General features: G+C 35.9%; 1 protein-coding gene and 1 pseudogene across 1 annotated transcript; both read right to left on the minus strand.

Annotated features, from left to right (window-relative positions):
- Window positions 1-613: 613 nt before the first annotated feature.
- Window positions 614-3,296, minus strand: LOC110598151 (cytochrome c oxidase subunit 7B, mitochondrial pseudogene; annotated as a pseudogene).
- Window positions 614-21,227, minus strand: Cbr4 (carbonyl reductase 4). Its single transcript, XM_005325495.5, has 5 exons — window positions 20,884-21,227; window positions 17,775-17,895; window positions 16,877-17,013; window positions 14,111-14,245; window positions 614-4,283 (listed from the first exon to the last, which is right to left on the minus strand). The coding sequence occupies exons 1-5, from the start codon at window positions 21,023-21,025 to the stop codon at window positions 4,105-4,107; spliced, it is 714 nt and encodes a 237-aa protein (XP_005325552.1). The 5' UTR covers window positions 21,026-21,227; the 3' UTR covers window positions 614-4,104.
- Between the last annotated feature and the right edge of the window lie 1,786 nt (window positions 21,228-23,013).

The raw sequence follows: 23,013 nt of genomic DNA on the forward strand, positions 1-23,013 counted from the left end.
TTTTTCAGAATTCTAGTTCACCGTCTTCTCCATCTTGCTGGCTTACCAAATCTTGCTCCTTACTCTAGCAACTTGTCCTGGATTTGTTAGGCCCTTTTTGAGCAGCAAATACAGACTTGGATTTGGCAACACAAGTGTTACTAATACCATCTCTATTTGGATTATGGGCCAAGAGTTCCAAATTAAACTGGTGATCGTTAGTCAAACTGAAGGCATATTGCCTAAGAAAAAAATAGTTGATTAGCTTAGCATTGCAAATTCAGTTATAAAGTGAGAATAAGCATCAAAGTGACAAAGAACCAAAAAGGGAGGTAAATCACAGGAATGTGATCAAGGAACAAGAGTCCAGGATATATACTTAAATTTATCTCAATAACTTCTCAAACTAGAGCACCATGAATGACTGATAATCCTGAATCATTAAAAAACATTGATTTACCTGTGCATTTACTTAGAATATCCAATGTCCTCAGGGGTAAGCAAGATGGGGATATCAAAAGACGTATAATAAATATTTGTTTAATTTTGTAATTAAAGGAGTGATAACACAGAATGGCTTCTACCCTCAGGAGCTTACAATGAGCTTGAAAGACAAAATTAATATAAAAGAAAGTTAATTATTAAGTATTTTATTTAAGTATAGTATATTTGCCAAGTCAGGACAGCAGTAGGATTTACTTTATACATACTTCCATTCCAAAAGCTTGGAAAAATATATCAGTAATGTAAGCTATAACTCTTGAATATCCAGAATAGTCTTCTGATAATGCAAGCATAAATAAGTTATCTTCTTCACACAAATTATCCCCCCAAAGTAATTTATAACATGTAATTCTATCTCTAAAAAACAGTTACAATCCCTCTTAAATTGAATACAAATAAACGTGTGAAAGGAGCACAAGTTTTAAAACTTCAATGCAAAATTTTAATACATTGGTTTTAACCATTATCCTTTCTTTTTTATTTTTAAATGCTACACATGGGCTGGATTGTAGGTTCCAAGAGTCATAACAACTATAGACCATTCTGTTGGTTAATAATTCATTAAAGTTCTCGAATCTCTGACTGTAAGGCAGTAATTGGGAACTGATTTCAGAAACAGAATGCAAGTACTGAATTACAAATTCTACCAGGTCAGCTAAAGTAGGTGGAGAATTCACCTAAGATGGAAGAGTGAAGGTTTATTTTACCCATTTCAAGACTTCTCCACATATTTTGCCAGTTTGAAATAGGCTAGGGGAGGGTGAGAATAGTTTAAAAAGTGTATTTCTTATTTTAATGTGTATATACACATCCTTAAAGGTTAAGCCTATCTCTAACCTGTCATCAGTTCAGTGAAATACACTGCTTTCTTCTTAATCATTGGTGACTTCAGAACATGATTGTCCACTGAGAGGAACTAAAGCCTGAATACAAAGCAATTATGAAATGCAGGCAGCCAAAGGCCAGTAGGTGGGACAGCAGAAGTACGTACTCTGGCCGCACAAACTCTCCCAGCTTAAAAGCATCATATCTATAACTATCCTGAGTGCTACATTTCCTATATGTGCCTGGAATTATGAACACCTGATATATTCTGTATTCTACATTTAGTAGACAATTTGTTCAATAATACTAACTTGACTTACACTTTTCTTTCTCATATTCTGAACAGGTAAATCTAAGTAAAAAAGAAAACTATTTGAAAGATAAATTAAGAATAATTTTTGGGCTGGGGATGTAAAGTGCTTGCCTTGCATGCACAAGGCCCTGGGTTCAATCCCAGCACCACAAAAAAAAAAAAAAAAAAAAAAAGAATTTTTAAGAGGCTGGGGTTGTGGCTCAGTGGTAGAGTGCTTGCCTAGCATGTGTGAGGCACTGGGTTCAATCCTAAGCACCACATAAAAAAATAAACAAACAAATAAAATAAAGTAACTTTTTTAAAACAAGAATAATCTTTAAGGAATCAGGAATCTTGATTTAGACCATAAATGACTTAAAATACTATTACTCTGAATTTATTAGTACATCTTAATCATTTTTTGCACTAATTTTCAACATAATTCTTAGATAATATTCACCTATTTTAAAAAAGCTATTAGATAATTATGACAATTACTCTGGAATGCAACATTTAAAACATTTTGAAAAATGATAAATAAAAACATGAACCTAGTGACACTGAAATCTGCATTATTCCCAAGAGTTCAATGCAAAAAAGATGTTACTTTATATTTTACATTCAATTCATATCTTTATCTCTATGCCCAGGCAAACACTCTGTTTCAAGACTATTGCTTTGTTTCTTGTAAAGACATTTAACTCATTGTTACTGCAAATATATTTAAAATATTTTATGATTACTTATGAGTAATTATTTATTACCTTTTATATTAGTCAGGGTTCTCTAGAGGAACAGAATCAACAGGAAGTATAATTTTAAAAGGGGGACTCATTAGGTTGGCTTACACAAACAGAAGCTGGATAGTCCACAATGGCTGTTTGCAGGCTGGAGAGCTGGAAGAACCAGTAGCTACACAGTCCAAGAAGCTGAAGCCACAGAACAAGAGGAATCAATGGTTCTATGCTAGTCTGAGATGGAAGGCTTCTGGAAATTCCCTGGAGAATCACTGGTAGAGATCACTTGGAAGAGTGAAAAAGCAAGAGAGATCCTCAGACATCACAGCAGCAATCAAGAACCCATTCAAGAAGAATCCAGTTTGCATCTGCTGCTGCTTCCTTGTTCTTCCAACTTTCATTTCATCCAAGCCTCATCCTATTGGAAGGTGCTGCCCATGCTTATGGAGGGTCTCCATTTCAGTTGGCCATCCCACATGCCAATCACTCCTTGACACACCCTTATCAACACACTCTTTAATTCTTGCATCTCTTAATCCAATCAAGTTGACAATTCAAATTGGCCATTACACCTTTCTAAAATACTAGGGTAAGGATCATTGTTATATTCACAATACAAAATGCTCATAATGTTAAGTTTCCTAAACTTCTTTTTTAATGTTTCAAGTGTACTTTATTTCTTCAATATGCCAAAGGTATAATAGGTACACAGTGCTTTTACTTGGCATCAATTATAAGTTGGCATAATTACTGATCTCTCCATTCCTTTGGGATGACTCAGCCAACAGGGGACAGGTTCCTTTCTATTCCAATTTGTGTGTCTATGTGTGTCCACACAGCTCTAATAGTTAATACCACATTACCATATTTGTCTGGAAATCAGGTGCTCTGTCTTGCCATTGTTTGCTGGATGTTCAAACTTGGAGACGGTTTAGTGCATTTTTGGCCACGAGAAACATCCAGGAACTGAAGAGAACTATGGCAACTGAAGCTGCTAGTTTGGTACAAATTTGTTCCAGGAACCCTTGTAAAAGCTTAAATTATTTTTAAGTAACTCACTATACTGAGTTTTTGTAGGTTAAAAAAAACACTGCCTAAATTCATGAAATCCATGCAGCTCATTACTGTACCAGATATTAAAACCTTAAGGACTGGTCCTCATTACCGCTGGGAATTTCTACAAAATAAGCCACTTGCACCACATTTAAATTTACAGGTTATTTTGTCCAGCTGTTCAACCAAGAGTAATACTGCTCTAAGAAATCAACTCTAAATTCATGTCTTTGTCTAATTGATACTATTTTTTCCAACCCATATAAAAAATTGATTGCCTAAACATATGTAAAACAATACAATGTTTAACTTTAGCAAATTTGCTAAAGTACTGACAACAAATCAATGTTCTGGAAATTCTTATTTTAAGTTAACTTCTAGAAAAATCAGCCTGATACAATGAAATTATTCATCACAATTATACAATATAATTTTTCCATTTTTGAGGCAAAACAAATATTATGTCCTTTACAAAATGTCTATATACTAAATTTGATATGGCCTATAAAGGTAGCTAATATAAATGATTCATACCCTTTAGATAAACCAATTGGGCACACATTGTTCTTTTCAAACATTTATATAAAGAAGGAAATCAACATTGGTAGCATCAGTAGGTTTGATTAGCAAGTGTCACCAGGTAGTATGATTGTCTAATCAATAGCTAAAGTGTGACTTGATTCTAATCACCATTATAACTGAACAATCTCTAAATTATACCACAAGTTGTAACCCTCCATCCACTACTAGAACATGTCCTGTAATATATGGTGATTCTAAAAGAAACACAATTGCGTGTGCCACCTCAATGGTTTCTCCAAACCTTCCAAGAGGAATGCTTTTCTTTAACTGTTCTTCTTTCAGGTCTTTCGTCATATCTGTGTGAACAAATCCTAAAACAGAAGTGATCATTCAGAAACTATTCAAATTATACTGTTTTATTGTGTGCAGCACATATGAATATATTATAACAAATCCCACTGTTATATATAGTTATAATAAGCCAATAAAAATGATTATTCAGTAGAAGAGAGGAGACACTAAGATATTTGCTCAATTTTGAAAAAATGAATTTGCACCTGAAAATGAGATGAATAAACCTTGTTTTGGAGATACAGTTTTGCTATCAAATAAACAATCTACAATTTTACTCACTTTAACTCAATGAACATTTACTGAACACTAAAATATATGATCTCCAAGTATATGACCAAACTCTTAGCAAAATGTAAAGACAAGCTCATATAATGTCATAGGTGGATACAGACATGAATAAAACAAAATTCCATTCCTTTGGAAACCTATAATTCATGGAGGAAACAATAACTTATATACACAATTATGCTGTAAGGAAGTCTGGTGAATATCCTTATAGTGGTATAAATAAAAGGCCACAGAAATGATTAAATTTCACTTGAGTGGGAATAAAAGAGTGAGAAGTTATGTTGAAGGAAGACAGGCATCACAAAAAATGGTCAAATGAACCAATTTGGCAATTCTGATAAGAACTAGTCAGTTCCATTTGCTATGGCCAAGATAACTGATGATTAGAAAGTCCAAAGTTTCCAATACATGTATAAGAACAAAATCTGGTAGTCATATCCAATTCCAATGTGATTATACACACAAAAATCAAAATTTAAATTGGTATTGGTATAGGTATGCAATAAAGCTTGCAGAGAACATTTAAAATATATTTATATTTATATTTATATTTAAAATATAAAGTTCCACAGTATAAAGTACTATTAAGCAACCAATTTTAAATGATAACTGATATATTAAGGAAAAAACATAGATTTGTTAAGAAAATATAAGATTAATCTGAGACATACAACTACATGTTACTAATAAAATGCTTAACCCACAATCAATATTTTATATAGTACTCAATCTTTCAGGTTTTTAAAAAGAAAGTAAATATTAATCTACATGAAAACAACAGTAGTTAGTAGTAGTTAGGTCACAAAAACTAGATGGACTAAAAATTAGATGTGCTACATGATTGTTCAGTGTGCAATCTTAAAAATATAGTTTTCAAATTGGCTTATGTTAAAATAAACATACATAAAATCAACCTAAATATAATTGTCATTGAAAGTACCATAATAAATGTGAATTAAATACTGTCTTAAGAATCAATTAGGCCACTAGTTTATTATACAGACCTATGAAATTTACTTTAGGTTTTAACTTAAAAATAGCTAATATTTTCTTAAAAGTGTTGTAAGAAATAATCATAGATTTACTATCATGAAGTCTATGACAGTGTCAGATTATTAGGGAAAACCTAGAAACAAGCTGACAACAAACTAGTTAAATAAACCATTATATCCACATAATAGAAAAATATGCAGGTATTAACAAATGATGCTATAGAATAATATAAAATGAATGGAAATTGTATATTTAAAGGAAATCATACATGAACTCAGTTATATCACTATTAAAAACAAAAGCCAGGCACAGTGGCACACACCTGCAATCCCAGAGGCTTGGGAGGATAAGGCAGGAGGATCTCAAGTTCAGAGCCAGCCTCAGCATCTTAGTGAGACCCTAAGCACCTTAGCAAGATGGTGTCTCAAAATAAAATATAAAAAGGACTGGGAATGTGGCTCAGTGGTTATATGTTCCTAGGTTCAATTGGTACCCCCCCCCCCAAAAAATCTAATATATACTATTAACTAAGAAACCATGTGCCAAAATAGTGGTTATCATTAGATATCAGAATTACAAGTGAGGAGTATTTTCTTTGTACTTTTGGGTTTTTTTCAAGTTGTCCACAAAAATACATATTATTTTTGCATTCATACAAAAAGCTTTCAAATAGCAAGGTACAGTGCTGCATGCCTATAGTCTCAGCCACCCAGGAGGCTACGGCAAGAGGATTGCTTGAATCCAGGAGTTCAAGACCAGCCTAAGTGACACACCCTGTCTCAAAAACAGTTATGAAAAAAATATATGTACACAATACTAATTTCAGATGGTCTGTAATAAGGGCCAAAAATAACAAAACTAATTTAGTATTATTTTGTGTTTCAGTGAGAGATTGTATTATGGAATAAAAAACTCTTCTGCCACAAAATTTCATCACATGTATTTAAAAAGTTAGCAATATTACTTTCATTTCTTTCATCAAGAACAATGAAAGAAAGGAAGAATAAAAGGAGAAGCAGAGCCAGGCACAATGGTAAACGCCTGTAATCCCAGCAGCTCAGGAGGCTGAGACAGAAGGATTGCGAGTTCAAAGCCAGCCTCAGCAATGGTGAGGCACTAAAGAACTCGAAATAAAATACAAAATAGGGCTGGGATGTGGCTCTGTGGTCAAGTGCCCCTGAGTTCAAACCCCAGTACCAGAAAAACAAAAGGGGGGGGGAACAGTTGACACAGCTAATAATTAGCCTCTGCAGAATTTCAAGGGAACTGTAAATGAAAATTAATTTACAGTGAAGAGTCATAACAAACAATATGCCATCCAATCATGTTAAGAACACTATGATGAGGCTCTTGATATCCAAAGTTTTCAGTGTTTGAACACACTCACTTTCCAAGGTGCCTCTCCCTGACTTGTGAACAGATAGTATCTTAGAAAGAAAACTCACATTTATTGAATAAATTCAAATTATGAATAAAAATAAAAAGTTTATCTACTTTTCTTAAAATTTTGATACAGTTATCCTTCAGTCTAAGGTCTTTTTGAATTCTAATAAAATTGGCATAGAATACTTCCCAGCAACTACAAACTCTCAGCAGAAAAATCAATTGTATGTTTTAACCTAACATGAACAGTAGAAATGATTTGCAAGAAAGATCTTATGAACACAGGTTAGCAAATTCCAGCTTCAACTTCTAACTGGCTCTGGTAGCATTTTGTCAAAAGCAGCATTTTGTGGTAAAAAGGCCAATGGATTAGGACACATTAAGCAAGATTCTGTTCCACAGTATGAAAACTATGGCCTGAGAAAGTTATGTATTGTCTAAAATGTATGGCTGTTTTCTGTGCCCTAATGAATGAAGTCAATTAAAACTAACAGATCTCTGAGCTTTCTTTTAGCTCTACTACTCTGACTGAAAGATGAAAAGTATGCGTCATTAAGCAGTTTTCATGACTTGCTAACTTTACTTGAATTTTAGGAAACTGAGCTCCCCTAAAAGGACCCTCAGTTCTTGACACTATTAGGTGTACAGCAGTTAGAACAGTTCCAACTCAAAAAGAACAAATGCTAATCTGAGTTTTCATCTATGCTGTCCTGAAAGGAACTGATCTGCTCTGCTTCTTAGTGAACATAAGTTCTGATGTTTGTCCTTTTGGAAACGAACAGTAAGTCCACACAACCTATGACAGGCCATTTGAAGGAGTTTCTACCTTGAAAATAAGCATATCTCGAACAAGGAATGAGGAACTGCAGGCAAACTTTACACAAAGAGGCTTAGGCAATGAGACAAGTTCATGGACAATCCCAGTGAAATGGAAAGATGATCTCTTCAACACAGACTGTGGTTCTCAAAAACAATTACACAAGCAAAATACAGAGAACAGCTAAAGGATGACAGCTTAAATCCTTGAATAAGGTCTTGAAACTTTGAATGAGGTCTTTTAGTAGTCTACATTCAGTCGCAAATCACAGATACAGTCTGTGTCTATTTAGGTGAGATCTCTAAATAGGAGTGGTACTCTCAGTCCAGCATGATTACAAGTTCAGAACTGAAATCATGGTGTTCAGCCACCCACATCATAGGAAGATTCTCCCTGCACTTATTCAAGCATGGAAGATAAGAATGTTATTTCATTAGAGGAAACTAACCACAGCTTCTACTCACCTATGCACAAATACGTGAAATAACAAATCTTGTAGGATAGCTGCTAACCATCAATGAACACTGTAATAAAAATCTAGAAGTAGTCAGGAACAATGGCACACGCCTATGATCCCCAGGCTGAGGAAGGAGGATCACAAGTTCAAAGCCAGCCTCAGCAACTTAGCGAGGCCCTAAACAAGTTAGTGAGACTCTGTCTCAAAATAAAAAATGAAAAAGGCTGGGGACCTGACTCAATGGTTAAGCACCCCTGGGTTCACTCTCAATACCAAAAAGAAGTCTAAAAGTAAAGTGGGTAAGTAAAGAGAGGCCAACTTGATAGGAAGGGATAAATCCATACATCAATACATACTGGGTTTTCCCTCTTAGATTATTTTTATTATTTTTGATATAAAGGACAAGAACATGTCAAGACCTTCTTTCATCATTATTGACAGCCTTTTCTAAATAATAGACTTTATTTTAGAACAACTGTAGGCTTATAAAAAAACTGAGCAGAAAGGACAGGATATCTATAAACCCCCTTATCACACTGCCCTCCCCAATTTCCCCTATTATTAACATCTTACCTTAGTGTTAATTGAACCAACTAGTTGAACCAATATTAGATAAGTAAAATCCATAGTTTTACTTCTGGGTTCACTTCTTAGGTTATACAGTTCTACAGGCTTTGATAAATGCATGTCATGATATCCACCATTATAGTATCATACAGAATAGTTTCACTAAAAGCCCTAATCTATCTGCAGCTTTTTAACGTCATTTATCTATCCCAGCCCATCTGAAATAAAAGCAAAAATGTGAAGCTAGTCTCTAATGATAAGTTACTCTGGGCTCTACCTACCAAATATGACAAGGTAGACCATGGTTGGAGGAAGTAGGTAAACAGGAGTGCGCCTTAAGGGCTTATATTTTGTCCTTAGCGAGCAGAGCTCACTCTCCTTCTGGTTACCTATCCTGAATTGCTTTCCTCTGCCACTCCCTTTTACCATAGTGTTCTGCCTCACCTTCAATACATCATTTTATACTGAACTCATAAACTATGATCCTCACTCATAAACATATTCACAACCTAAGACATGATATAAAAGAAACTTCCTGGGTTCTATACCACATACACAGGCCTGAGGAGAGATAGGAGTAGTCCTTAAACATCCCACACATCTATCTTTGTGCTTGTATCACTTTCTAGTTCATGCTTTCTTTCTGTGCACCAAAAGACTCTCTCCAATCTTTCACTTTTAATTTGTAAAATTCTAGGAATTTTGTTATACTCCCCCTTTTCCAAGGCAAATACTACAGTGACTTTCAAGCCGAGCTATAAAAAGTATACACTACCAGTAGGTGCCACTGTCCAACAAATGACATTGCTGCATTACTTTACTGAACAGTTAAAATTTCCAACTGGCTACAAAACAATATTCCTTAAATCAGTAAATTGATAAATGAAATGACAGGCCTTCAACCAACTAAGAACATTTCCATTTTAGTACTATAGATTTAATGATATACCTAATACACCTTTGCAGGGTGCTGGGGATTGTGCACAGACTTTGCACATGATAGCCAAGTGCTCTAATACTGAGCCACACTCCCTACACCAAACTTTTTTCAACATGAACTCTTCAGGAAGAGGACTACTGTTGCTCATAAAAACTGCATGGCTCTTGTCCAATGAGAATTTACATTTCATAAATTCTGAAGGAAACATATTTCATACATCCACTTCTGACTAGCCACATAGCATAAATAAACAGCAACATCTCATTTCCATATTACTAAGTCACTATTTCAGTTTTTGACATGTTTATACACAACAAACTTTATATTTAAATTAGATACCAGGATTTTATCTATCACCAGTATAGTCTGAGTGCCCTCATCAGAAATAGTTAGAGCCAGTGACGACAGGCACCATGACACAACCCTGAAATCCCAGCTACTCAGAGGCTTAGGCAGGAGGAAGCAGGTTGGAGGCCAGCCTCAGCTACTTAGTGAGTCCTTGAATGCCACATAAAAAAATTAAAAGGGTTGGGGATATAGTTCAGTGGTAGAGCACCCTACCCCAGAGTACTGAGGGGAAAAAAAACACTTCAGACCAGAAGTATCCCAAATTTTAGATTTCTTCAGATTTGGGAATCTTTGCACAAATGTGAGACACCCTGGGAATGGGCCTCAAGTTTAAACAAGAAATTTGTTTCATATATACCTCATACACATCATGTAATAATTTTATAAAATGTTTTTGGTGCACTCATACTTTGACTGCAACTGATCAAACGACATTGTGTGGAACTTTTCCACCATTTCACACTCAAAAAAGTTTTAAATTTTGGAGCACTTCAAATTTTCAGATTAGGATCCATCACCCATATTATCAAATGTGGGATGTGGCACTATATAACAGACCTAAAAGTTCAGATGTCCATTCTCTGCTGTAAGTTTCTAGGATCTGAGAAGAACTCAACCCTAGACACTTCTATAAGGAAGAAGAAACAAGAGTCTTGCCAAAAACTAGATCAAGATTTTAACCAGAACAGGGCTAGGGCTATAGCTCAGTTGGTAGAGTGCTTGCCTAGCACGTGTGAGGCACTGGGTTTGATCCTTAGCACCACATAAAAATGAAATAAAGGTACTGTGTCCATCTGCTATAAAAACATTTTTAAAAGATTTTAACCAGAACAAATTTGCATGTCTTACTGTTATGCTTATGGGTGGAACAGTGTAAGAAATAGCACCTAAGAGCACCCAGAGTAACACCTGCTCTGAGCAGACGTCATGCTTATGCATGTGCTTGTCAACAAGATCATCTCTAAGTGGTAAATACAAAAGCTCTCCAACTTAAAAAATAACCGTAGCAAAACACTTAAGCACCCTATAGAAATAAATTCAATGTATCATTACTTGTCAAATTAAAAAGGCATAGATCCTCCAAGCCTTGGCAATTCTATTTTCCAGATTACAATCATTCACTTGCAAATATGCAAGATAAATTATGCCCAAGTATTGTCACTGCATTTTTAGTTGTAACAGAAAAAGATCAGAAGCAACCTAAATGTCCATCAAGTGGCAATAGGTTAAACAAGATAGGTATATCCCCTAAAACATTATTAGGGTACACCTAATTAAAAACAGACACTATGATCTTTTAGTTCAGCCATTAAAAGTGATGATGCAGCAATCACAAAATTCCAACTATTTTAAGATTCCATGTATACAAAATGTCCCAAATAGGGTAATCTATAGAGATAGAAAGTAGTTTAAGATTGCAAGGAGCTAGGGAAACTGGAGAGAAATGGGGACTAAGGGGCAAAGTATTTCCTTGGGGATTATGCAAATGTTCTAAAATTTATTTAGGTAATAATTGAACAGCTATGCGACCATCTTAAAACCACAAAGTTGTACACATAAAAATGAGTAAAGTGTATGGGACATGACTTACATTTCCATAAAACAAGAACATGTGACTAGTATAATACAATTTGTTTTTAGACACACACACACACACACACACACTTATTGGCTTATACATGAAATACAGAAGAAACTAGTAACAGTGGTGATCTTAAGGAAAAAAATTATGTCTAGACAAGACTGACTCACTTTTCACTCTATGCCTTTCTGTATTACTAAATCTTGTACAATATGTACAAATTATTTTAAACATTTTTAAATAATGTATCTATTACAGGTTTAATTTATGAAGTAGTCTGTTTCCCATACTTAATATTTTCCAACTAGTAAGATTTATCCATGATGAGTTTATTTTATAAAGTAATATCAAAGTTTAGAAAGTACTTATCTTTAAAACAGTCAATAATATTGGGAAATGAATAATGTCATAATTTATTACTTTCCTTGTTCCTTGGTTTTCTTGTTATAATCTGCTTTTTAACTATTTCCATACTTACTACCTGGAACCTCCATTTTAAGGTGCCCAGGAAAAATATTTCTTTTTATATCAGCTAACTCTTACATTTGTTAGCTCTGTTAAAAGATTTGCTAAGGAATCTGGTTGAAATTACTATGTAAATAAGGTTAATAATCCATGGAATTGATTCATTCTATTTCAATTTGTACTTTGCCTGTGACCAACGAAGCATATTTATACTACAAAATCTGCTAGATAATATTTAACCAATATAATGTAATAAAGGTCACCCTATTAAAATGACCACATTTTTAGCAACAGGTTTATATCCACAGTATTAACTGCACTGGAAAGTAAGTTAAGAAAGGGTATACCACACTTCCCTAACACTCTTTGTATACAAACTGGATTCCCACTAGTTAGCCTATTGTCTTGACAATTAATTCACTCTAGACAAAATTAAACCATCCTTCTTCAGCATTTCCACTGCACCATACACATATCTTTACTTTCAGTTCATCACAATGTTGTAATTATTTGTTTATATGTCTGTCTTTCCCAAGATGCCTAGCTCCCTGTGATGGAAATACTTATCTTTGAAACTTCAGGAACTAACACAGCCCCTGCACACAGGAAGCCACTTCAGGAAGTTTGCTGCATGAGTTATTGTGACTTAGAAACACTTGCATTACCCCTACACTATACAGCTTTTAAAATATCATGAAGCAGAATTCACTTTTCACTGCCTACACTATTTACAATCCTGAAAAGAAGCAGATATATGTAGTTGCAAATCAAAAATAATTTATACCACAGATGATTATCTAAGCTAATACTAAAATCAATCAGCTCACGTAAAGCACACACAAATAAAAAGCAATGCCAACATAATGAAATAAAAATGCAGCTTTTGGAATTTTTTCAAAAACTGGGTGCATCTGAATTATAGTCAGTTATCAAATGTTCATGGATTTGGAATGTCTGACTTTAGCAAGTCTTTGTGCCTAAACAATGAACTAGGATAAAGGACACTAAAAGGATTAACAGGTCATTTTGATAAATCAGGGATACCTGCTGCTCAACATCAAATGTCAAATAAAATGCCAACTCTAGGGTCAAAGCTGGGGCCATTAGTGACTGCAAAGGAAAAGATCTGCTGCAGCCCACTTTTTCTTACAAACAACAAATGACCCAAAATAAACTTTTTTACATAAGTAATGAATTCTTAAATATTTATAGAAAACTAAGACAAAGATTTCAAGGCTAACTGGCAAAGGTATATGAAAACACTCCATTTATTCAAATAAACACTTAACAAAAATCTAGCATGACAGCTAATAAGTGATAACGTGGATCTGAGTTTTAACACCTTTTTACTATACTCTTCACTAATCTAGGCAATTTTATTAATTAGTAACTTAACAAAATATAAAGGTAAAAGTAAAAAATTGGAATGGTCCAGGTAATTTATGTAGACATAGTAGCAAAATAACTTCAATTTTTTAATATCATAAGGGAAATCTTAGGGGGCTTTAAAGTTTTCCATAAATTAGTAAGGCAATTAGGTAAGTCACTCCAAATCTTAGGCTCAGTTTTATAAACTATAAAACTGCCTAGAATAAGTGATCGCTAAGATCCTCTTTACCTTAAGTTGTTCCATAATTAGTATAATTTTTTTAAAATACATATTTTAAATAAAATATGAAATATAAGGATTTTTTTTCTTGTCACCAATTCGTTACTTGATTCTTTTCACAATCATCTCAAAACCACTCTACCCAGATGGCAATCAATCACTACTCATAGATGGACAAATTAATGGCTTCTCTAGAAAACAAAAATAATAAAGTTATTTTAATAAAATGTTTTGGGGGTAGGGTTGTGGTTCAGTGGTAGAGTACTAGCATGTGTGAGGTACTGGGTTTGATCCTCAGCATCACATAAAAGTAAATAAAATAAAGATATTGTATCCATCTACAACTAAAAAAAAAAAAATTTTTTTTAATAAATAAATGAAAAGTTTTTACTGACCTGGTGCAACTACATTCACTCTAATTTTCTTTCGTGCTACCTCTTTAGCAAGTGCACGTGAAAATCCAACCAATCCTCCTTTACTGGCACTATACACAGACTGGCCAGAATTGCCTTTTAAACCGATAATACTTCCTAGAAGAAAAGAAATTAAGCAAATTCAAACTAATTCACAGGAATTATATAAAAAATTCAGATAATTTATAGTAAACAAATAAAAAAGGTAAAACCCATTTTACCTTATCCTTTACTCACATTAGTAATTCTACCCACTGTCATTTGAGTAGTAAGACTTTAAGAATCCAAGTATGCTCCAGACAAACACAGAAAACAAGATCAGAATGAAGCTGGTGTAAAACCACAAGTGCCAAGTAGGAGGCTTGCAAGCCAATCTAGAATGCAGAGCATTCCAATCTCTGAGTAGGTCAGCTATAATGAAAATTCTGTGGCTTATAATGGCTTCTAGTAGGAAGAGGTTGAAGCCAGAAAAAGTCTAATTAATTTTACCTTTCTACAACTAGACGTAAGGAAATACTTACTTCTACCTAAATCCATCTGAAGATAAATCTCACTAAATTAGAACTACAGTTGATCTAAACTTACCAGTTCCACTTCAATTATAACTTTTCATAAATGTGCAATTTTGTTGCTTTCAGTGATATAACTTGTATTGCCTACTAAAGATTCTTAGGTGTGGGAGACCAACCTTGCACATGACTGGGTCACACTCCCCGGCTGGGTGCTGAGGCGCTCAGACACAGAAATGTGGCAGAGCTTTCCCCACCTTTCTTGGGTTCGAGGGTCGGTGTCTCGTGCATGGGTGTGTCTTGCTACAGCCCCATGGGTGAAGCTATGCTCACCTGTTCCTTTGTAATATAACCCCTTTCCCTCTTTAGGATAGAATCTTCCATGAAAGTGCCGTGTGTATCCCCTTCTCTTACTGTGCCCTAGGGTGTGGCCTACCCAGTTATCAGTCAACCTGCTGACAGTGGACATCATGAGGACAGACTCAGCCCCCTGAAACCTGACACCTTGCCTCATTTGAATAGCTTCTCCTCAATAAAAGGGGTCAGCATATGCTCCTGCTCTCTCTTCCTGCGGACCCTTAAGGTCAGAGGAGTTGTCACAGCGACCCCAAAGAAAAAGGTATTTGTGTCTCTTGTGTGGTTATTTTACGCAGCCCAGTCAGCCCAATTCAACTGGAGTGACCCCTGAGCCTTTTAGTCTGGAGAACAGAAACCTGGCACTCAGGTGACTTCATTTAAAGAATATGTAATTTATATTTATATAAGTCATAAATTATATTATTTATAATTCAAAATATCAGCTATATGCAAATAATTGTTTGCAAAACAGAAGTAGGGAAGTAATTTTCTGCACCACTGACCTGTATTTATGATACAAAAATTAAATAAGCTCACAAAAATTTTTAAGTAATTTTACTTTAGAAAAAGAAAACATCACCAGGGGCAGTGGTGCATGCCTATAATCCCAGTGGCGCAGGAGGATCCTGAGTTCAAAGCCAGCCTCAGCAACTTAGTGAGGCCCTAAGCAACTCAGCAGGACCCTGTCTCTAAAGAAAATGTTAAAAAGGGCTAAGGATGGGGCTGGAGATGTGGCTCAAGCAGTCGCGCGCTTGCCTGGCATGCATGCGGCCCAGGTTTGATCCTCAGCACCACATACAAAACAAAGATGTTGTGTTCGCCGATAACTAAAAAATAAAATTCATTCTCTCTCTTTCTCTCTCTCTCTCTCTCTCTTTAAAAAAAAAAAGGGTGGGGGGCTAAGGATGTGACTCAGTTGTTATGAGCCTCTGGATTCAATAGCTGGTACCCAAAAGAAAGAAAGAAAAAATCTACTTTTTCGATTATAATCAAATCCAATATTAAAAATTTACCTACATTATACAGTCATGCATCGCTTAATGACACATACAGATTAACCACTGTTAGGTGATTTCATAGTCATGCAAACATCACAGAGATCACTTACACAAAATAAGATGGTAGAGTCTACTACACACCCCAAGCTACATGGTATAGTCTATTGCTCCTAAGCTACAAACCTGTACAGCATGTTACTGTCCTGGATACGGCAGGCAATTGTAAAGTATTTGTGTAATAGTATTTTGTGTATTTAAACATATCTAAAGATAGAAAATGCAAAGTAAAAATACCAGGAAATATGAATTTTTCACTTCCAGTTATGGCTTGGATATAAAGTGTCCCCTGAAAAGCTCATGTTAGACAATGCAAGAATGTTCAAAGGTCTGAAAGTGTGTCACTTTAACTTCTGCAAATTTATGCAACTACTACAATAATTGTTGTTTACTACCCAGTGTCCACAATTTTTTTTAATTCTTTGTCCATATTTTTAAAATTAAGCTTCACATAAAAATTTAAATTAGGCTTTGCATAAAAATTAGGATGCCCAATTTCTCTTGAAAAATCAAAATTATTAGCAAAACTGGAACCACATTCATGCACACCAAAAATCGACTAGATCTGAACACCAACTGAACCTAAATGTCTTCTGTCATTTATCACATGACCTCTACTGCCATTCTCTAATACTTGGTGGTCAACATCCGCCTGTCCCATCAGGATGTGAATTTGTGATTCCTGTTTTACTCATTGATTAGCTAATTAAATCTTTTCCAACAGATAATACAAAGATAAATTTCATAAGTAAAAGTTATAAATTAGTGGATTAAATATGCTTATGGTAATACACAATAATTATAAACCCACAAAGATAAAAACTCACCTACATTAACAATAGACCCTCCCTGTTGTTGAATCATAGTCCTCATGGCAGCTTTACAAGTCAGCATAGAACCCAAGAGATTAGTATTAAGTTGAGATATCATATCTTCGGTTTTTGTTCTTACTAAAAGACTATCCCTACAAAAAATAAACAGCATGTAAATTAATAACAATTTTTTTAAGTCAAGACATAGGTAACATTTTAATGGAAAGAGTGTAAGACATTCTTCGTATCTGAGATAGAATGCCTAGAGGGTATTATTTTGACCTTGGCTTGTGAGCCACTAAAATAAATCATAAGCTTTTAGAAAGGATCCACTTGGAAGGTAGTTCCTACCAATTTCAGTTAAAGTGACAAACATTCCAAATTGCTAAAAGTAGTACCATGTAGCCAAAATATTTTGAATAGCCTAAGCAATTGCCATACTAAGCCTTGTTTAGCAAGACAATTAGTATATTAGTATATTATCTAAATTCATCTATTTTTTATAAAAGAATGCCTACCCTATAATTCCATCAGTTCATATACTCCCCCCACAAAAAAAAATACACATATACACATACACACACATACACACACACACACACACACACACACACACACACACACACGGTGACAGAATTCAGAATACTGGTTAGCTATGAGGAAGTATTGAGAAGAAACAGCCTTTAGAGTTATAGAAACATTCAATAGCTCAATATTGATGAGGATTAAAATATTAAAACTGATCAAACTAGGCACTTATTTCAATATGAAAGAAAAGAATTCATGGAAAAGTTTTAAAACACACACTTTTTCTTACAAGTAAAACAACTTTACTAATACATTAACTGATACTAATCAAAAGCCTAAATGGGTTAAAAAAAAACTTAGAAATTTACTTAAATCTATGACCAACCTGTTAATACCAGCTGCATTTACCAAAAAATTTACTTGACCTAAATGTTTCTCCATCTCTTCAAATGTATTTTGAACATCATGTTCTTTAGCAACATCACAGCTAAATGCTAAATGATTTCCTACAAAACAAAGTTACATTAGAATTAATTATAATGTAAATTTTGAATCTACACAGTACACATTTGTTAAGCCCCTACTACATGGTAGGCTTGTGCTAACCCTAGAGATAAAAGATAAGTATTTCATAGGTTCCTGCTCTCACTTGTCAAATTAAACTGGGATGGGGTGGGCAGGGAACAAGAAAGTAAAATAACAAAAGTTTATTTGGAAACTTTGGAAAGTTTTGTTGTTTTTTTATAAGGCACAGTTGCACACACCTGTAATCACAGTCATTCTGGAAGCTAAGGAAGATAGATTGAGCCCAGGAGTTCAAGGCTAGCCTGGGAAACAAAGAAAACTTGGCTTTTTTTTTTTTTTTTAACTGCAGATTGAACCCAGGGCCACTGTACCTCTTTCCATGCCCATCCCTTTTTAATTTGAGACAGTACCCTCACTAAGTTGCTAAAGCTGACCCTGAACTTCAATCCTTCTGCCTCATCCTCAGGTGTCACTGACATTACAGGCATATGCTACAGCACCTGGCTAAGAGATCCTGGCTCTTAGAAAGATTGTTTTTATTTTAAAAAATAAAACTTTGTTTTGAATCTATAAAATTGTGGGATCCTTTTCCAAGTTTGCAGTGCTTTGATAAGATTCATAATAATGTTTATAGCTTTAACACTAAACATGTAATGCCCAATTCAACAGTCTTCTGGGTTCATATTCCTTGTTTGAAACTTATGTCTAATTCTTTAGGTTGAATTTGTTTCTTTAGTCCTGAGGATAAACTCCAAGGTTTCTTTTTTGTTGTTATTTTTTAAGCACTAAAAATAAACTATTTTTATACATATATAATATATATAAAAGCCTGACCATCAGTATAGATGAGACAACAAAGAAAGCCATAAAAAAAGAGCTAAAACTACAAATCATTTTTACTAAAAGTAATTGTTACCTCTCAAAAATAGCCACTTTTCAAAAATTGTTTAAATGCCAAAAAATCATACTTCAAAGGAAAATAAAATATTCCCTACTTAATAATCTACCATTTTAATTCATGTTCCTTGATTTATGATGGGGTAACATCTAGATAAGCCCATCATAGGGTGAAAATATCATAGGTTGAAAATGTATTTCATGCACCTAACCTACCAAACAGAAAGCTAACCAGTACTGTACACTGCAGAGTATGGTGTGTCTCCCCTCCTGACTGCATGGCTGCCTGGGAGCTAAGGCTTGTTGCACTGCCCAGCATCAAGAGTATCATCCTGCATATCACTAGCCTGGGGTAGATCCTAATTCAAAATTGTTTTGTTTTTTGAAACAAGGTCTCACTCATTTGTTAGGGCCTGGCTATGTTATTTTCCTGCCTCAGCCTCCTGAGTCACTGGGAGTACAGGCATGTGCCATTAGGTCCAGCCATTTCAAATTTAAAGAACTGATTTCTTTCTTTCTTTCTTTCTTTCTTTCTTTCTTTCCTTCCTTCCTTCCTTCCTTTCCTTCCTTTCTTTCCTTCCCTTCCTTCCTTCCTTCCTTTCTCTCCTCTCTCTTTCTTTCTTATAGTTGGACACAATACCTTTATTTTATTTATTATTTTTATGTGGTGATGAGGATCAAACCCAGGGCCTCACATGTGCTAGGTTCTACTGCGGAGCCACAACCCCAGCCTGAAAGAACTGGTTTCTACTGAATGCACATCACATTGTCAAGTCAGGTATATCTATACTCTAAATAGTACAATTTTTATAAACTAAAATAATTGCTTATTTTCTGCCTGATTTTGCCAAATATGTATACACTAACATTATCCCCTCATGCCTTTGGGAACAGTAAGACACCTGGGAAAAATCACACTTTACTAATGAAAATCAGTCACTCGGGAAACACATGATTCAAGGAAATGAAATGCCCAAAAGCATCACCTGTCTCACTTCTGGTTTTCATGTGAAGACTTATTGGTCCACAATTATCCTCTAAAACTCAACTAATGGTTTTTAATCTAATCAGCAAACACTGATGGTTTGGTATAACCCAGCAAGGAGCACCACTTTTTCCCTCCTTGGTCATATACTGGCAATGAATATGAGCTGAAAGACTTCTTTCTTTAATGGAAATTCTCCAGTTGTAATTTTAGAGAGCCAAGTATTTTCCCAAACTAAGGAAACAATGAGTCTGAGCTGGTGGTACCAAACCTATCAGCAACTTCTTTTAAAAACAAAACACAAAACTTCACACCCCCAGGATTCAATTCCTCCCAAAGCCTTCCTGATAATAAGTTACTAGTATTCTTCTCTCTTCTAATTGGTTCGGTCTTAGTATCTTCAAACCCTCAGACGTCACTTTTACCCTTACCATCAAGAGACATAAGTTTGAAAAACAATAACTGACCCATTAATAAGAAAAAAAAATTGAAGGTAATAAAAAGGACTGAGCCAAACAAATTCCAATTACTTACAAAATTCACAAAAAAGGGAATCAATGACTTAAAACTCTTAATAGATGTAATAAAGCAAACCAGATATATCTCAAAACCGGCTGGCACCCAAAAGAGGTTTTCTCTGATGCACTGCTTTGGGCATTCACATAGTGGCAGGAACACCTCTCGGGAAAACCAAAGTGAGCTTTTTCTACATGGCATGTCTACCTCTCCAGACTTAACCCTGTAGCTGTAGTCAGGGATCATTCCCTGACCCCCACATAAAGTTAAGTGTGGAGTTGCTTTCTCCTACCAGATGCCAAAACAGAGCTCCTCACTATTAGCAAAGGCTGCAGGAAAATGAAGGCTTGTTAGTGGGGCCTTACAAGACTGCGACTTGTTAATAAAATCCCCCAGCGCCCAGCCCTGGGCGGCAGGTGGCGTTGAGGTGTGAGCAGGTAGGGGTCTGCACCAACTGGTCTATCCTAGGGATCCGCGGCTGAATCACCAACCCTCAGAGTCGCTTGTGTTACACACGAAAACTTCAGCCCTCGGGACTGCAGTCACGCAGCTGAACAAGCTCGGTACCTACCGCCGAGGTCACCTGCGGCGGCTTTGGCCACTTCCAGATTTCTGGCGATGATCGCCAGTCGGTAGCCTTTCTGGGCCATTAACTGGGCTACTGCCCTGCCAATACCCCGGGAACCTCCAAAAATAGCGCACACTTTGTTCATCTTGAACCCGTGAGTCGAAAACTTGGCTGAGAGCTGCCGCCCTTCTCCAGAGAACCTCGGGCTTTTAAAAAATAAATAAATAAATAAATGGATAGATAGATAGATAAAGCCAAGCCGGAGCACAACACCCCAGCGGGCGCTAGCTCCAGCCCACAGACTCTGGCAATTTAAGAAGCCGCGAAGAGTAAGATGTAAACGCGCTGACGTCAGCACGCGCACGCACCTCCGTCGTCAGCGTGTTGACGTCAGTACGCAGGACTCCCCAAAGCAGCGCCCTACTAGAACGTGGGCGACCGAACGCGCGGCCGGCGGAAGACTGGCCCAGACAGGCTTCGGCTGACTGCTGGGATTTGTAGTCTTCCCGCCCGAGGGCACGGCACGGGCTCCTGCTTAGTGCGGGGTGGGCTCATCTTGCTGAGGGACGCCTCTTTCCACCCTGGGAGGTGGGAATCTGGATTACAGCCCAGGTTACCACGCGTCCCAGTTTGCTCAGAACAGGGTTGTCAACAACATACTGCACTTTCCTCCGGAAAAGAGTAGTCGATCGCCTAAGTGATCGAAGTTAGCACCCAGAATGTGTGCACTATTGAGCGTGGATGTATCAGGGCTTCAGGTGTCTACCTTTCACCCAGGCTGCAGACTTTCACCCAGGCTGCAGACCTGATTTCCTCCCTGTCGAAGAAGTGGCTCCCAGGTATCGGACTCATGCCAAAACTCCCTACCTAGTCCTTCCCCAAGTTGGCCTTCCCACTGGCAGGCATTACCATCCATCTCAAAGGATGCTGTGAGCATGAATGCCCTGTCAAAGAACACAGAAGGAGCCCAAGAAACTTTTAAATCAATGAACAGTCTTCTTAGATGGATGAAACAAGGGTGCTATAGACAAAAATGGGTTCCTGGGGGTTTGTGGCACACGCCTGTATTCTAGCTACTCTGGAGGCTGAGGTAGGAGGATTGCAAATTCGAGATCAGCAGGAGCAAGTTAGTGAGACTCTCTCGTCTCAAAGTAAAAAATAAAAAGGGGTGGGGATTTAGCTAATGGTAGATGCCCTCAGATTCAATCTCTAGTACCGCCAAAAAAGAGAGATGGAGGTCCTGCACCTTTAAATAAGAGGTGTTGAGTGCTCTGAGAGTTAATGAGATTAAAAGGTGATTATTTGTTACTAATATAGTGTAAAAAAAGAAAAGTTCTTGATACAAGATCATTGCACTAGATATTTCAGAAAAGTATAAGCCATGGCCCCAGCCACCAAAAAACATACAACCTGCTGCAACAGAACTAATACACATGAAAACTAAGGAGTAAAACCATAATTAGTAAAGTGCAAAGTTATATTAACACAAGAACTCAGAAAAGGGTCAATGAAGAATAAAAGAGGGCATGGAAAAGCTAGATTTGAGGGCTGGATGAGGTTGGAAAAGAGTAAAAAGACTAAGTTGAGCATTTTTAAAAAGCTTTTTTTATTATTATTCTAAAAAGGATTTGAAATGGTTTGCAAGAACAAAAGAGTAAGTTATTATAAAAAGGCACTGCTCCTTCTTCCCCAAGTAAAGACAATAAAATGAGGTCAGTAGAAAAATTTAATACAAATAAAGACATGCTAGATGAATCTATTTAGGGCTGAAGTTGTAATTCAATGATACAGCACTTTCCTACCATATGTGAAGCCCTGGGTGTGATACCCAGCACTGCAAATAAATAAAGAGAATATAGTAGGTACTAGAGGAGAGATGCACATGTGACTCTGAATTTCCTAGTGGTCAAAGTAACAAAGGAAATATAATTAATTACACATAGCAATTTCTAGAAGAAATTAACATCTTGGTTATGCAGCAGAAAGTTCTGAGCAAAATTCCCTCTTTGTGGATCCCCTAAAAGGCACAGTACTCTTGATAGTAGAAAATGCTCTTCATGGAAAACAAAAAAGACTGTAAGGCTATTTGTATAGCATCTAATATACTTTATTATAAAGCAAATACAATAAGTT

This window comes from Ictidomys tridecemlineatus, chromosome 14, assembly GCF_052094955.1.
Source record: "Ictidomys tridecemlineatus isolate mIctTri1 chromosome 14, mIctTri1.hap1, whole genome shotgun sequence".
Classification (NCBI taxonomy): Eukaryota; Metazoa; Chordata; class Mammalia; order Rodentia; family Sciuridae; genus Ictidomys; species Ictidomys tridecemlineatus.